This window comes from Pholcus phalangioides, unplaced genomic scaffold (assembly GCF_987345545.1).
Source record: "Pholcus phalangioides strain wild (caught in Gottingen) unplaced genomic scaffold, Ppha-v1.0 ptg000022l_1, whole genome shotgun sequence".
NCBI classification, from domain to species: Eukaryota; Metazoa; Arthropoda; class Arachnida; order Araneae; family Pholcidae; genus Pholcus; species Pholcus phalangioides.
The window spans coordinates 16,916,582-16,930,524 of record NW_028301615.1 but is presented as its reverse complement, the minus strand read 5'-3'; the positions used below and the strand labels follow the sequence as shown (position 1 = coordinate 16,930,524).

Genomic DNA, 13,943 nt, shown 5'->3' with positions numbered 1-13,943 from the left:
GGATTACATGCACAAAAATGCGGTAATAGCGATTCAGAGCAATGGTTGTTTCCATACACCATGGGTTTTCAAGGCCCCTTACGAAGAAAAAGAAATAACCATTCATCAATTCCTTTCATACGGAAGTGAAATTCATGTGGCTTGGTCAGTCATGCTTTTCTACGTGAATATGATTTTTTTTCATTCCAATATTCTCTACCTTCTATTGAAATTTTTACTTTGAGTTTAGAACCACCTTGTCTGTAATTCAAATTATTATATAATTTCTTCCGATCAATATTATCGTCATTATAACAACAGCGATTGATATTTAGATACGAGAAATAAAATTTTAAGGGATGTTCAATTACAAAACTATTAATTTTTTCGTTCTTATAAGAACATATTTTGTTTTCGACATCAAATTGCAATCAAGGAAGATTTTGTACATGAATTCTCAAGGATTTATTCACTGCATTTCTTGGAAAAAAGGAATTTTATTTCAAACATAATCTCAATTAAACGAAAGCGATCTTTTTAGGAGGGATAATTTTTTTTTTCCTGGCGTATACAAAATTCATCGCAACTCATTAGCTATGATTTGTAGTAAAATATTACTATTTTGACTGAATATTATGGCATGTTTTAAGTTTGATTTCAATAGGTTTGATGGTGTGATTAATTTACACATTGCAAGAAGTAAAAAAAATAGATTTTATATTTTTTGATTGGAATGATACTATTCGACGATGACATTGGACAAATTGAATTATCATTGATGAACAGAAGGGAGAAGTCTAGATCGTGTGGAAGAATGCGTCCACATTAAATGCAGGAGCCGTCTATGAGCCGGTCTCCTATTTAAAATACTACTTCATAGGGTATCAGTCCTACAACGTTTCCCGATGAAAAAGTCTCGCCACAGAGAGTAACAGGCCCACAACAGTACAAATGTCTGATTATTATACTTCACTCATAGTTCAAAAAATAGATGGCAGCACCAAAAGTTCACGCACAACATTGGATACGCATTCAGAGTGTTGGGTGCACGTGAACACTTCCAGCATAACTCATTTGGTAGTAAAACGACCATGGCGATAGACCGGAGTTATGCTCGGTTTGAAAGAAACAAAAGTCCTCCATAATTGAAAAATATATATATATTTTTCATAATACAACAGGCAAATTAATCTGCCTAGTTGTTTGCTTCCGACTTCGGAACTATTCCAATGCATATCAGGCATTCCTCGGAAACAAACTTTGCGCGTTAGATACGCACCACATAAACGCCACATTTCGAATTGCACCAACTAATTGAAATTCCTGAGAAATATTTAACAAGGGGCATGCGGGGTTATGAAGAAGCCATCACTCTCTATGAAGGCAAACCATTAAACAATTCCAGAACAAACTACTACTAATCCACATTTTATATGATTACAGCCAACAAGAGCTTTCTTGTAATAGTTGTAAATGATTATTTCAGATATGTCACCGACGACGTAATCAAATTCTTTTCAGTTTTTAAACAACTTATTCACTTCAGCCCCTGCAGGACAAAGGTTGATATCGTCAATATGTGATAACTTCAGACTTCAGAACACCTCAAATGAAAAAAAAAGAATGGTTCCTGGAATTCATGTACGACATTTTTATTCATTCCCTCACGTATAAAGAATTGGACATTTCTTTCTTTTAATAACAAAAAAAATATATATATATATATATTAAAGAAATATCTCTCAAGAGTTTGGTTTCTCGAGTGTGAGATCGGATTTATTATTAAGTTAGCTTTATCGTATTAAATATATTACCATATTTTAATGTTAAACATTTGCACATCCAGTAGGCAGTGCAAGACATTCATTATAAATCAGTTTAAACAGGCTTCTTGAAAACATGCGCAGAGTAAGACATACAAAGCATCAAAAGCACATGAAAAAATAGAGACGAGCACAGACTGAAATTCCATACATTTCACCAACTTGCAGTAACATTAAAAGCCAATACATATATTTTTTTCATTAGCGGTCTAACTTGAGGGGTTAACGCATAAGAATTTTTATGAATTAATTTACTGAATGAAGAGCTTTCGATACTCTCCCAGAAGAGGATTAACAGTACAAAAGACTCTTTGGAACTCTGACTGCAAGCAATGGCACTAAAATGCACATATTTTGGAGACACTGCTAGCTTCAAATCTTATTGGTAGAGGCAAATAATCGTAGTATGTATAGTGATTTGATCCGTTTTTTCTAAAAACAAAATACAGGACATATGGCATTCCCAGGCACATGCGAAAGGGACTAAAATACATGGCCATTGCGTCATCAAGATCTACTCTACATCTGACATGTTTTAGAGAATTATCATGTAAAAGCTCAGATTCACGTACCCATTGTGGGGGGGGGGGGGTTCCTTGGAGAAATTTCAGGAGGGCTGTGAACTTGAATGAGAAAACAATTTACTCATTGCTTTTAAATTACTACTTACTGACTATTATTATTATGTGGGATCTGTGGCGTTCATACTATTGGTACAGGAAGTCCAAGGAACACAAAACGTTAAGAACATCAGTACAAGCTATTTTGCTTGCTTAAAAACCTATATGTTCTGATATCAATATCAATCTAAAAACCAAAGTACCTATTATGGTCAGTAGGGTTAACTGTATGGAACTTCAGTATTCGGCATATTACGTACTACCTACAACAAACTACTTCTAGCCATTAAGAGAAGGCGTTGTCTATTAGTTTATACCATTGGCATTAGATCAGCAGCTGATGTCATAGTGTTTTCTTGAGTAGCCGGTTCGTGAAGTCGCTTCTTGGCATCAGCGGCAGCCGCAGCGGCTGCAGCGGCGGCGGCGGCAGCGGCAGCAGCAGCGTTTGGCTTTTTTTATTGTGATTTTTGTTTGTTTGTGATTGTGATGGTTCCAAGCAGCAGCAACACGTAGCAGAAGAAGAAGAAGAAGAGGTAGAAGAGCAGTGGCAAAGAGAGGCGATTTATTTGATTTTATCCCACACATCACAGGTGCACGTACGAACACAGGCAGTACAAGATAGTAGAAGCAGCAGTGGCAGCGGCAGCAGCAGCAGCAAAAGCAGGATACGACAAGTGTGCAAATGGCAGTTTCCGTATATGCATATACATATGCATATGGTGGTATATGTATATCGGATAAGAACGGAAGGGAAAGAGGAAAAAATGGGGGTGGAGAGAGACGAGAGAAAAAAAAATAGAAAGGCCCCGTTACCAGAGTGTGTCAGCAGTGCAATACATTCATGCATATTCAAACATTTAATATATATCATACATTTACGTAGTATTCCATTAAAAAACAAAGCAAAGCACACAGAAGCAAGCACATCATATCATCATAATATTAATATCAACAACGATGAAAATTTACATAAAAATCAGTTTCCTTCTTAATTTCTACAATATACATACACACAAAGCTTAATTAAAATGACACAAAAACCATTAATAAAAGGCTGAATGAACTAGGAAACGAGTTATTAATATGCATGCATTAACTACCACTGACTTTATTTCGTTTCGGGGGAAAAACTTATTGAAAATGGAGAAGTTACAAGAAATGAGAAAGAGGAAGAGAGAGATTGAACAAGATATGATATTAATAAATATTAAATTTATTAATCATCAAAATAAATAAATTTATATTTAAAAAGTATGATTAAATATTTGGTAAAGTCGCTATTCTAGTTTCATCAGTAGCAGCATAATGAATTGGAGCTGAAGTATACGAGTAAACGGGGAAGGAATGATCTTATTTGTAGAGAAAGACGTCTCTTCTTAATATAAGATATACTGAAAACTGGCTATATATGTGTGCGTGAAGATACTGATTTTTAAAAAAGAAAAATTCATCTCTGCTTCTACGGGAACTTGAACCCATACCCTCTTACATTCCGGACGAGTGCACTACCACTATGCTGTGGAAGCAGATGGAATACTTCATCCTTACCGAACATACATTCTGAGGACGACACCGTGCAATTGACGGTGACAGCAATTAGTCTAATGGCTCGTGAAGGACATCAAGGCCACCAGATGACGACATGTATGTAGAGCCAGGTCTCCTACTTGGAAAAAGCCTCCGCATACAGCATGTGCACTTTCAATATAATACTTACATAACATGAAAATCCAAGCATTTACCATCTTCAATTCAAAATATGGGAAAACAGATGGCACCAGAAAGAACACAAACAACTGACAAAATAAATAGTTAAGGTCACGCATATACGCGTGCCCAAACACGTTCCTGCATGTACCGATTCATTAGAAATTCCGCAGAGGAACGTGTACGCGGTGCATGTAAGGTAGTTTGCATGTAAGGTAGTTAGTATGTAAGGTAGTTAGTATGTAAGGTAGTCAACTCAGTAGCAGTAGTATATCTTGCATTAACAAGTGGCGAGAATATCTTACTCCACATTTAGGTCGCTATTTGGTAGCGTTCGTGTCACTAACGAGTCATAAGTTCATTGCTGTCACCATCAAACGCACGGTACCGTTCAACATAAAAACGCTCCAAGAATGAAATGTTTCGTATGCTTCTATAGCGTAGTGGTAGAGTACTCGTCTGGAATGCGAGAGGGCACGCGTTCGATTTAGAGACAGAAGTGAATTTTTGTTTCCAAAATCAGTATACATATATATATAAGCAGCCAGTTTTCACTACACCTTGTAAGAATCTTATTGTCTTTTAGGCATCATAGGGCAGAGATTTACAACATTTCAGTACACGTTGAACTTTAATAGTTATGAAAATGTTTCATAAAACCCTTGATGGTTAAAAAACTGCCATATGGAATCCAAACAAGCATAAATGTTTCTCCAATATAGCTATTTATATTGTAACACCAATGAAAAGCTTGATTTTTTTACATCACGGAGCCCCTTAAAGGTTCCTAAAGAACCCCAGTTGGAAACCTATGTTATAGGGGTACATGGAACAAAGCCGCATCAGATGGTTTGAAGGGTCACTGGTTGAGCATGTATGGCCTACTGTGACGTATGACTTGTTTTCCTCAGGATGTTTGTTTCTCCGCACACAAAGCAATATTGAAAAGAAACCAACATTACATCTATTCATCCATCACTGTGCAGATAATTGCATAGAAAAGGTAAATGTGAACGAAGCAATAACAAAAGGCAGAAAGTATCAATACCGACGACTTCATTCATTCTTTTGTGGGCCAGGTGGTGCAAAATACCGATGCTATGCCTTCGGAAGAACAAAAATGTATGACGAGATAAAAAATATAGAAAAGAGAGACGTGATTTTTTTTTTTTGAGCGTTATGGAGAAAAATAAAGTCTTATCGGTTTCTAAAAATCTCTTCAAAAAATACGCTGTGGGAGGGTTTTTTCGTAGTAAAGGATATTGTTGTATAGTAGAACCTCTCGATAACGGGCACCCATGGGACTAAAAAGTTTGTCCGCTAATGGGGAGGTACGATATACCGTGGAGACTCGTTTATACGACTTTCACATTTATGCCACGTTCGACACTTCGGTCGATATTGGTTTCTATACATTTTAGAGTGAAAATGTATTTATATGTTACTGCAAAAGTGATACACCGATGGTTACGCATGATCACCAATCGTCTCGATAGAGAAAGTTTGATTAAATTTCATACTATTTATATCACTTTTATCGGCGATTATGCATAATATCAAATAAAGTTGGAAAGTCTCATGAATATGGAAAAATTTATGCATTGTACACTAACGGAAATGGAAGCCCTATTCCCCGACACCGGGGATCAGAAAAGTGTCCTTTTACCGGAAATGTCATTTGATCATTGATCATTTTTGTCGCACCACGGTCATTTTCAACAAAAGAGGGCTGGTTAGACCAGGACCACCAACATTTTATATTGCCGATTCCGAACGGCAGCCTTTTTTATACTCATCGAAAGGTTGGTGCGCTAACTCCACGGTGTGGGACTCCCCGCGATAGCAATCTTTTTCAGTGGCCATGTTGTCGCCGTTCCTGTAATGCCCTTGTATCAAGAAAGTTTCTGACAAGGCAGAACCGGGTATCGAACTCGCGACACCTCAAAACATCCTTTGGTACTTTGAGCGAGTATCTTATCGACTTGGGCTACCGCGTCCCCGGAGATTTAACATTAGACTATAGATAATTCTAGACAAGATTTGAAAAGAAATATCGTTGTAGAGGGATATATCATTACATTGAGTATTGTTGTAGCAAGGATTCACTGTATATATATTGAGCAACTCAAGACTGATTTTCAAAGGGCGGCGCCGCTTATCGGTAGATTTTAGTACTACTACTACTACTTGACCGCACATGAACTTCGTACACATTCTGCTGCAGAATTTCTAATGAATCGTTCATGCCGGAACGTATGGCAAGTGTGTACGTATATGCGTGGCGCTAACGTATCCATGTTTTCAGAAATGAACTTGATTTGTGTCCACTGGTCTTCCATATTTTGAGCTAAAGATGGTAAATGCTTGAATTTTTTAATTTTTTACTACAATTTTCAACGAAATCTCTCTCTGTCTCGTGAGCATATCATCTGAATTTATTGTCATTTGAACCAGTACAACGCCCTCCTCAATCCTTGGAAAAACTTAAAATTTTAATAGCCCTGTATTAAACGGGTTAGAGAATTTTCTAATTTTAATTTTTTTGCTTTTCAGATGGGATATGGATAACATACATCTTTCTGAAACAACACATACGTCTACATTCTCGGGATTCACGAACTCCCATGATTTATTAATAGAGTTCTCTGAGGATCCATTACAGGAATGTAAAAAAAAATTTAATTATAGCAGAGAAAGAGAGACTTTAATCGATGTTGATGGAAAACTGCCAGAATCTCGAAAAGAAAAACACCATCACGTGTCTCATGGACACAGTTCGCGTTCTTATTCGAAATCAAGATATGTTATTAGAAGTCTGAAAAAGAAAGATGGACGTATATATATATATATATATATATATATACAAAAAAGAGAATAAAGGTTCCTTTGAAAGAAGAAGAAAGGTGCCCTGTAACTGGAGACACGAAGGAATTAGAATAGCTTTTTTGGCCTATAATTTAGGTACGTGACTAAAATAGTACAGCCAGCCAATCACCTGGTGTGTGTGTGTGTATGCGCGCTTCTCCTTCACCCGAGGAGAAGGACTATTACGGTCAGCGTCGGCGGAGCAGAAGGTATCGATCTCGGACGTCGCAGCGACCACTCCATTTAAATGGGGGTCTTTTCTAGCCCTAATGACTGTAAATGTCGATTTTCCCCCCTCTCTTTCGAAATTTACCATTAAAATGACTGGTGTCGGTCAGACTAGACGGTACCAAGATTCTGGAGACGAAATGGTTCGTGGAACACGAAAGTTTTTCATGGAATAATATTAAAAATAAAAATCGTGAAAATGAACCGCTTTTCTGGAAGGAATTATAAAGGGCGGAGGTCGCTTAAAATACGTTGAAGTTCTAATACACCGTGCAGTCGTCATTATATTACCTATTCTGTATGTTAGTCATCTCAATTTGGCGCATTCATTCAAGGACCTGTGGAAACTCGATGCGTTTTTTTAATTTCGTGCTCGCGACATCAAGCCTAATTAACTCTCGATGCTAAAATTGCGTTCAAATAACTAATCTAAACATACTCATGTGTCTAAGTCGCCATATCGGTGCTCTTCTCGTCATAATGCTGATTCAAATGGCTTTCGCGACTTGGAAAAACATAGAAGATACCTTCTGTGTGTGATAGTGTGGATAGCCACACAACAGTGTTCCTTAATCTATTTTCGCCCATGACCCCCCCTTCGGACCATATTTTCTTCTCGTGACCCCCTACCATCTTATTTAGCCCCCCCATCCAGGAGCGAGATAATTTCTTCGTATTGAGTAAATTTATAGTGATTGTTTTTATTTATTTTTTATAGATGAGGCCAATCCTTTTGGATCTCTACGTTAGAGTTTTCTTGTGGGTGCAATATGTTGGCTATCTCAACATCATGGATCTCAGGCAAAGTTACTTTTTTGGGTTCCCAGAATTCTTTGAGGGTCCATTAGCTGGAAGTAAAATTCTAATGTTGTTGCATTAGTTGAATATTTACATACTTATAAATTTGAAAATTATAGCACCAGATCTCATTGTGTATCATTTCAATGAATATGAAGCCACTGACAGGGCACTCACAGCACCATGCAGAGTAACGTTCTGGAGGGGGGGGGGGCGCAATGTTTTTCTGGATGCCTATTCGCTAAAAGCTTTCCAGACTGGAAATACTAGTCTACTGATTCACATACTTTAAAAAATCTTAGCTACACTTCTCATTTACATAGGGGACAACTATCATTAGCTCCCAGGATATCAGCGAGAAAGCCACGACCCGGGCTATGAGCGATCCTGCTGGATTCTGAAAGTAGTCACACACCATTTCCCACCAAATATTTGACTTTAAAGTTTTATTTCTTCACACCTGAATATATATTTTTAAACTCTCTGTGCCCCCTCCTAGGTACCTACCACAGCTCCCTTTCCATTTGATTTGGATCCGTGCCCCCCCCCCCCCCGCGAATATCCCAGTACCACAAGGAAGCCATATGGCCCCAGGTTGAGAAACACTGCCATACAACATATTCTCCCGTTTTTGCTTGCTTTATAAATATATTTGAATCGTTTTGCGGGCATTTTAGTAAAATTTTATTTATATACGTATAGGGTGAACCAAAGTTCTATAAAATTCATAAAAAAATCAACAATATGGTTGCAGTACATATGTATATGCACTGCAACCCATTTCGGAGTTTTTCCCAATCAATTTTTTTTTTCAAAACCCATTTGAATTTGGCTTTTTTCCGGCAACAACAACATTGTCTAGAATTTCATTTATAGCCGCTCATCAACTTCGGTACAAACTTGTACGATAATTCATTTTTATAAATTTTTCAGAAGTCATACCCTCTTCGCGCCAGAGGTGCACACATGTGTACCTTCATTTTTGACGGTTTGAAATGGTTTTAATGATTATTTTTTCAACTTAAGACCTGAAGTACCCCCTAACTCAAATGACCCTAGTGAAGGTATCGACACAAGTAAATAAATTAATCAATTAATTTTTTTCCTTTTCAAAGCGCATTTTGTATACAATGAACATAAATTTCCATCTATTTTTTTTTCAATATTCAGTTTTGGCTCAGGTTTGAAAAGGTTACAACTCTTGGTTCACTCAGTAATAAACCAAAGATACAGATATAATTTAAAATATTTTTGTAAAATCTACTGTATCTTGCATACACCGTTCCTGTAGGAATATGATAACTAAATAGTTTTTGTTTCAATATTATTTTCTGTAGTTTTTAATTCCTAATATATACAGGCTGTTTCCCCCATAATTGACCGAAAGGAATATAAACTCTATGATTCATTTTGAAATTCAACAAAAATAAGAAAACTTATTAGTAAAGAGAATGGAATTTATCTGCTATAAATGAACCCCCTACAAATCATTATCGCAAGAAATACATAATTTAGAGTTTGTGCATGGTCCCCAATCTAAACATTGTCAGATAGTAAATTATGTGCTTTTCTCTATGAAACTCAGAGAATTCCACTCCGTAAAATTTTGATCAAAATTCGTCGAGATATTGATAGTCAAAACTCGTGATTTTTGACACATTTCGAGAAAAGATTTTCTGTCTTTAGCCTTCGAGGAGTCAAATGGGAAACATCAATGAATTCGTGGTTGCAAAAATTCTGGATTAACATTCCTTATAGAATGTTAAAAAAAAAGAGAGTAAAAATTTTCGTCTTTTCAGCCATAATATAAGATTGAGTTTATGATTAAAAGGATACTGTTAATATTTTAATTATTATTAATTTACCTAAATGAAAGCACAAAATAATAAATAGAATGATAAAGCATGAAAAAATATACAGTCTAATTTATGCATCACAAAACCATTCGGCGAAATTAATTGTTTATATAAATACAATGATTGCATCCGAAGTGATTAATTAATTAACACTGATCACACAATAGGTTCAAAATTCTTACATTCAATTCAGAATTATTCATGAGCAATATATGTTCGTTTCCTTTCAGTATATGGAAAATCCTTCTTCGTAAATATCTATCTTATAATTGTCAACAGTAAAGAAATAATCATTAAAATAATTATTCATAATTTATCCTGTTCGTTCATAAAAATTCTGTTTTTCCCTTCAGTAATGTTTTTTCTTTATTTTTTATGTTTCCCTTTTTCATATACTGGTTAGTTAACATTTTTTAGATTGGGGAGGGGCGAATACAAATTTTAATTTTTACATTTTCCCCAATAATGATTTCAAATATCACACATAAATTCTGTTTTCTTTGCTGATCATTTTTCATATTTTTGTTGAATTCTAAAATGAACCGTAGAATTTGTATTTCTTTCGGTCAATCATGGTGAAACAGCCTATATATATATTCCTCTCCCACATACTTTTAATAAGAACATATTTTTTAACGTGGTTCTTAAATATTAAAAATAGAAACGAAATATTTCTTTGTTCATGAGACATGAATCATAATGAATTTCAAGGGTTTAATTACTGGCGGGACTAATTAATATTCACTATAAATCACGCATATTCATTTTCACACACGTGCGTGTGTGTGCGCACGCCCTTTCGTTCCTGTTTTAGATAGAAATTGAATATGAAAAGACTAGAATAATTATTATTCATTATTACTTCTTTAATATTTACTTTGCTTTAATTATTCTTCTTCATGACTTTTCTCGTTAGAAAAGAAAAAAAAAAGTTATGTGACATGAGACATCACGGCCAGAGGTAATAACACAGACGAGTTTAATTTCTTTTTCTAGTATTCTAGCGTGACACCATAATACACATTCCCATATGTAAATACGTGTTATGTATTAGATAAAATGAAAGTGATTGGAATGTTAAAGTGTGGAAAAATAAATAAAATTTTGTTGTGTTTCCATTTTCTACCTAAGGGGAAAACCCTTTTGGAGACTGGTCAAATCGACGCCGCACGGAACGCGTACTGCTGCTGGCGTCTGTCTATTTGTTTCCATTCGTTGTGTGTCCATCATTTCCTAAGTTTTGTTCCAAATTTCCGAAAGAAAGAGAGAGGAGAAAAACACAAACAAAGCAACGGAGTACGTACTCTCAATTCGCACGTACATTTTATACAGGGCACCAAAAAGTGGGAGGGAACAATCCTGCACGTATTCCAATGGGCGATTTATTTTTACCTTTTCAGACTAGACCAGAGAGACAGACCATTACATTATTCCACCCTTCGATATATGCTATATCTGCGACTTTTCGGCACCCGAAATGGCGATACGAGGTTTTGCGTGCAAATAATGTTTTCCCTCCCTCCGGTAATGGGGTGTTGGAAGCGCCATCTTTTCTAGAGGGAACAATTATTAGAAGGATATTGTCCGCCTAAAACCTCCTTTTTTTGGTTTTCTTCTAACATAAAGTCACTTCGTGCAGGAGATTAGGACAGGGAGAGAGGAGAGCTATGAGTTTTTAATGAGCAGAAAGAAGTGTTGCCAATTTGTGATTCCATGAAACTGGAACGTTTTACCTTTTCCCTCCGTTTTATTATATATCTTTGTTTTATTTTTCTCCTTTTATTCTCCTTAGAGGAGTATAATAAGAGTATCTGCAACTTTTTTCTCCAAAAATAACAGTAATACAAGGAAAATGCTCTTTTCTCTCCCGACTACAGTCCCGGTGATGGTTGGTTACATCACATCCCCCTCCACACACGCACTCACAAAAAGTTTCCACGCTTCTCTGTCTGATGCACACTTTTCTCGGATTAAAAATTGATTCTGAGAAGTTTTCGAATATTATGTTATATTCATGAGTCGAATGTGGGTTTCGTGGAGGATGCTTTCCATTCTTCCTTTCTTCCTCGTACTGGGGGAAGAAATGATTCTCAGAGGAGAAATTTCAAGTTTTGACATGGAAACACTTGTTATAAGACTGTACCGGCGCACGTCCTCGGTTTCGAAATAAATTGTGTTGAAGTAATTGGGACTTCGTGGTATTCTCTAAGACAGGTCACACGCAACAGTTCCTAATGATACAAATTATAAACATAAAGATATCGTCTCAATACTCGCTGTCTCGTGAATTATTATTTTCCCCTCCTCCCTGACTTTTCGAGAAATTTTATAAATTTACTATTTTATCTTCTGGGGTCTTGGAATGATTTCGGGGAAGGGTTCGTGACTGACAGACTGAGATAGATGCATTATCTAAGGGAGTGCAGAGTTTATTAGCTCCTAATGCTGCTTCCTGATAGATGCTGCTCCGTACGAGCTGGAAGACTGGAGAATCTGTGACTGGTTGAAAAGACTATTTAATAACTCATTTGTTTCACGTAATGTACTGAATGTTATTCCCTAAAGGGGTCCCTGGACCACAGAAGGTTAAGAACTCCTGTCTTAAATCGTTCATTGACGATTTTAATTTCAACGTATGATCCGAAGTTCCTAAAAAATGACATATAGACGGCGTATAGGTAGATTTCTAAATTTTTCTTTTATTGCCTGCCAGTTGACAGGTTAGGTAAAATGTTCATGTACCTCTTGAGAATAAAGGTTTATTGGACTTCCGGATGCATCCAGACCACGAGAGGAAGTAGAAAAGCTGAAACAGCGATAAGGGGTTTTTCTCCATGCGTGTGCACGTCTGAACGGGTAAGGTTAGCACTGGGGTATGGGTGCCTAACGTTTTGGAAAGTTTGGGCCACTAGAGTGATTTGGAAACCTATGGCGGGCAGCAATTCGTGTTTTACGAGTGCTCAACTTTTAGAAGAATGCGGGCCACAGGAGGGATTTGAAACCAGTCGTGAAAATTAATTTGTCAGTTTCAGGGATGCTCAACCTTTAGCACAGTAGTTCGGGCATTTGAGTAATTGGTGTGTCATGGTGTGAGTATGTATAGGTTAGCGATGACTATTTTGTTTTGAAATGGGGAAACTTTATCGATACACAACCTGCTTTGAGATAACCAATTCCTGATTTGAAAATAATAATTTTTGAACTTCAGAATTCTCATAATTTCTTATTTATAGTGATGTATTTTTTTCATCAGTAGAGGGCAATGCTTAAAAACGCCTTGCCTGCTTCCTGGGAATTCGTACAAAATTTCCAACACACGCAAAACTACAGTCGCAAATGATCACTCGACGTTAGAAACTGCATTTTCATGAAAACGTGAAGATGGCTGAGTAAGATCTAAATTCTGTCACCGAAAATACGGGTCATATGGTCACGCAAAGAGTATCATTTTCAGGATCATATGAAACTCCCACGTCCTTATAGAAACTTAGATTAATGATGTCTGGCTCCAGTTACTAAATTAATTTAGTCAATATGCTACTAAAATTCCATTTTTAAATAATATCGGCGACAAAATGTTCCAAATTCTTAACACTTGAAAAATACTCACCTGTTTACTCATAAATTTCAATTTTTTTTGCTAGAAATACTCCCAGACAGAAATTGATAATTTTTTTTTCAAAAATTTCTAGTACAATATTTTCCCCATAATTTCACCCAGAATAAACAAATTTATCGTTCAATTTTCTTGATTTTTTTTTTCTCTCGAAAGAGATAAGAGTTCTCTCCAACCTTATCTTCCTTATTCCACATATATGATAGAGATAAGAATAAATTTGTTTCCTCTTCCTTTAAGACACCGACTTTTAATCTCTGCCGAAACCGGTGCCGTGTTGTAAGTTTTTGTTTTGACACGAAATTAATTGAATTTTTATTGATTTATTTTTCCTTTAAAGGGGAGGAAAAAAAATCAAGTTTATTTATGTACTCATGTGTAAGCTCGTTACGAGCAACATTAAATCACTCGCAATATTTTTGAAAAGTGAATTAATCGAGTACAAAGTCAC

The 13,943-nt window shown here is 36.2% G+C and overlaps 1 protein-coding gene across 6 annotated transcripts in view; it reads right to left on the bottom strand.

Annotated features, from left to right (window-relative positions):
* Positions 1–13,943, bottom strand: part of LOC149069530 (muscleblind-like protein 1) — a 603,178-nt gene that overhangs the window by 13,526 nt on the left and 575,709 nt on the right. For 4 of the 6 annotated variants that reach the window (XM_089249796.1, XM_089249795.1, XM_089249797.1 and 1 more), the window contains one exon: positions 2,740–2,871. The exons of the other annotated variants lie outside the window; for them this stretch is intronic. In XM_089249796.1, coding sequence (XP_089105922.1) covers positions 2,740–2,871 — 132 coding nt within the window. The remainder of the gene's footprint in view (positions 1–2,739; positions 2,872–13,943) is intronic. 6 annotated transcript variants of the gene reach the window in all.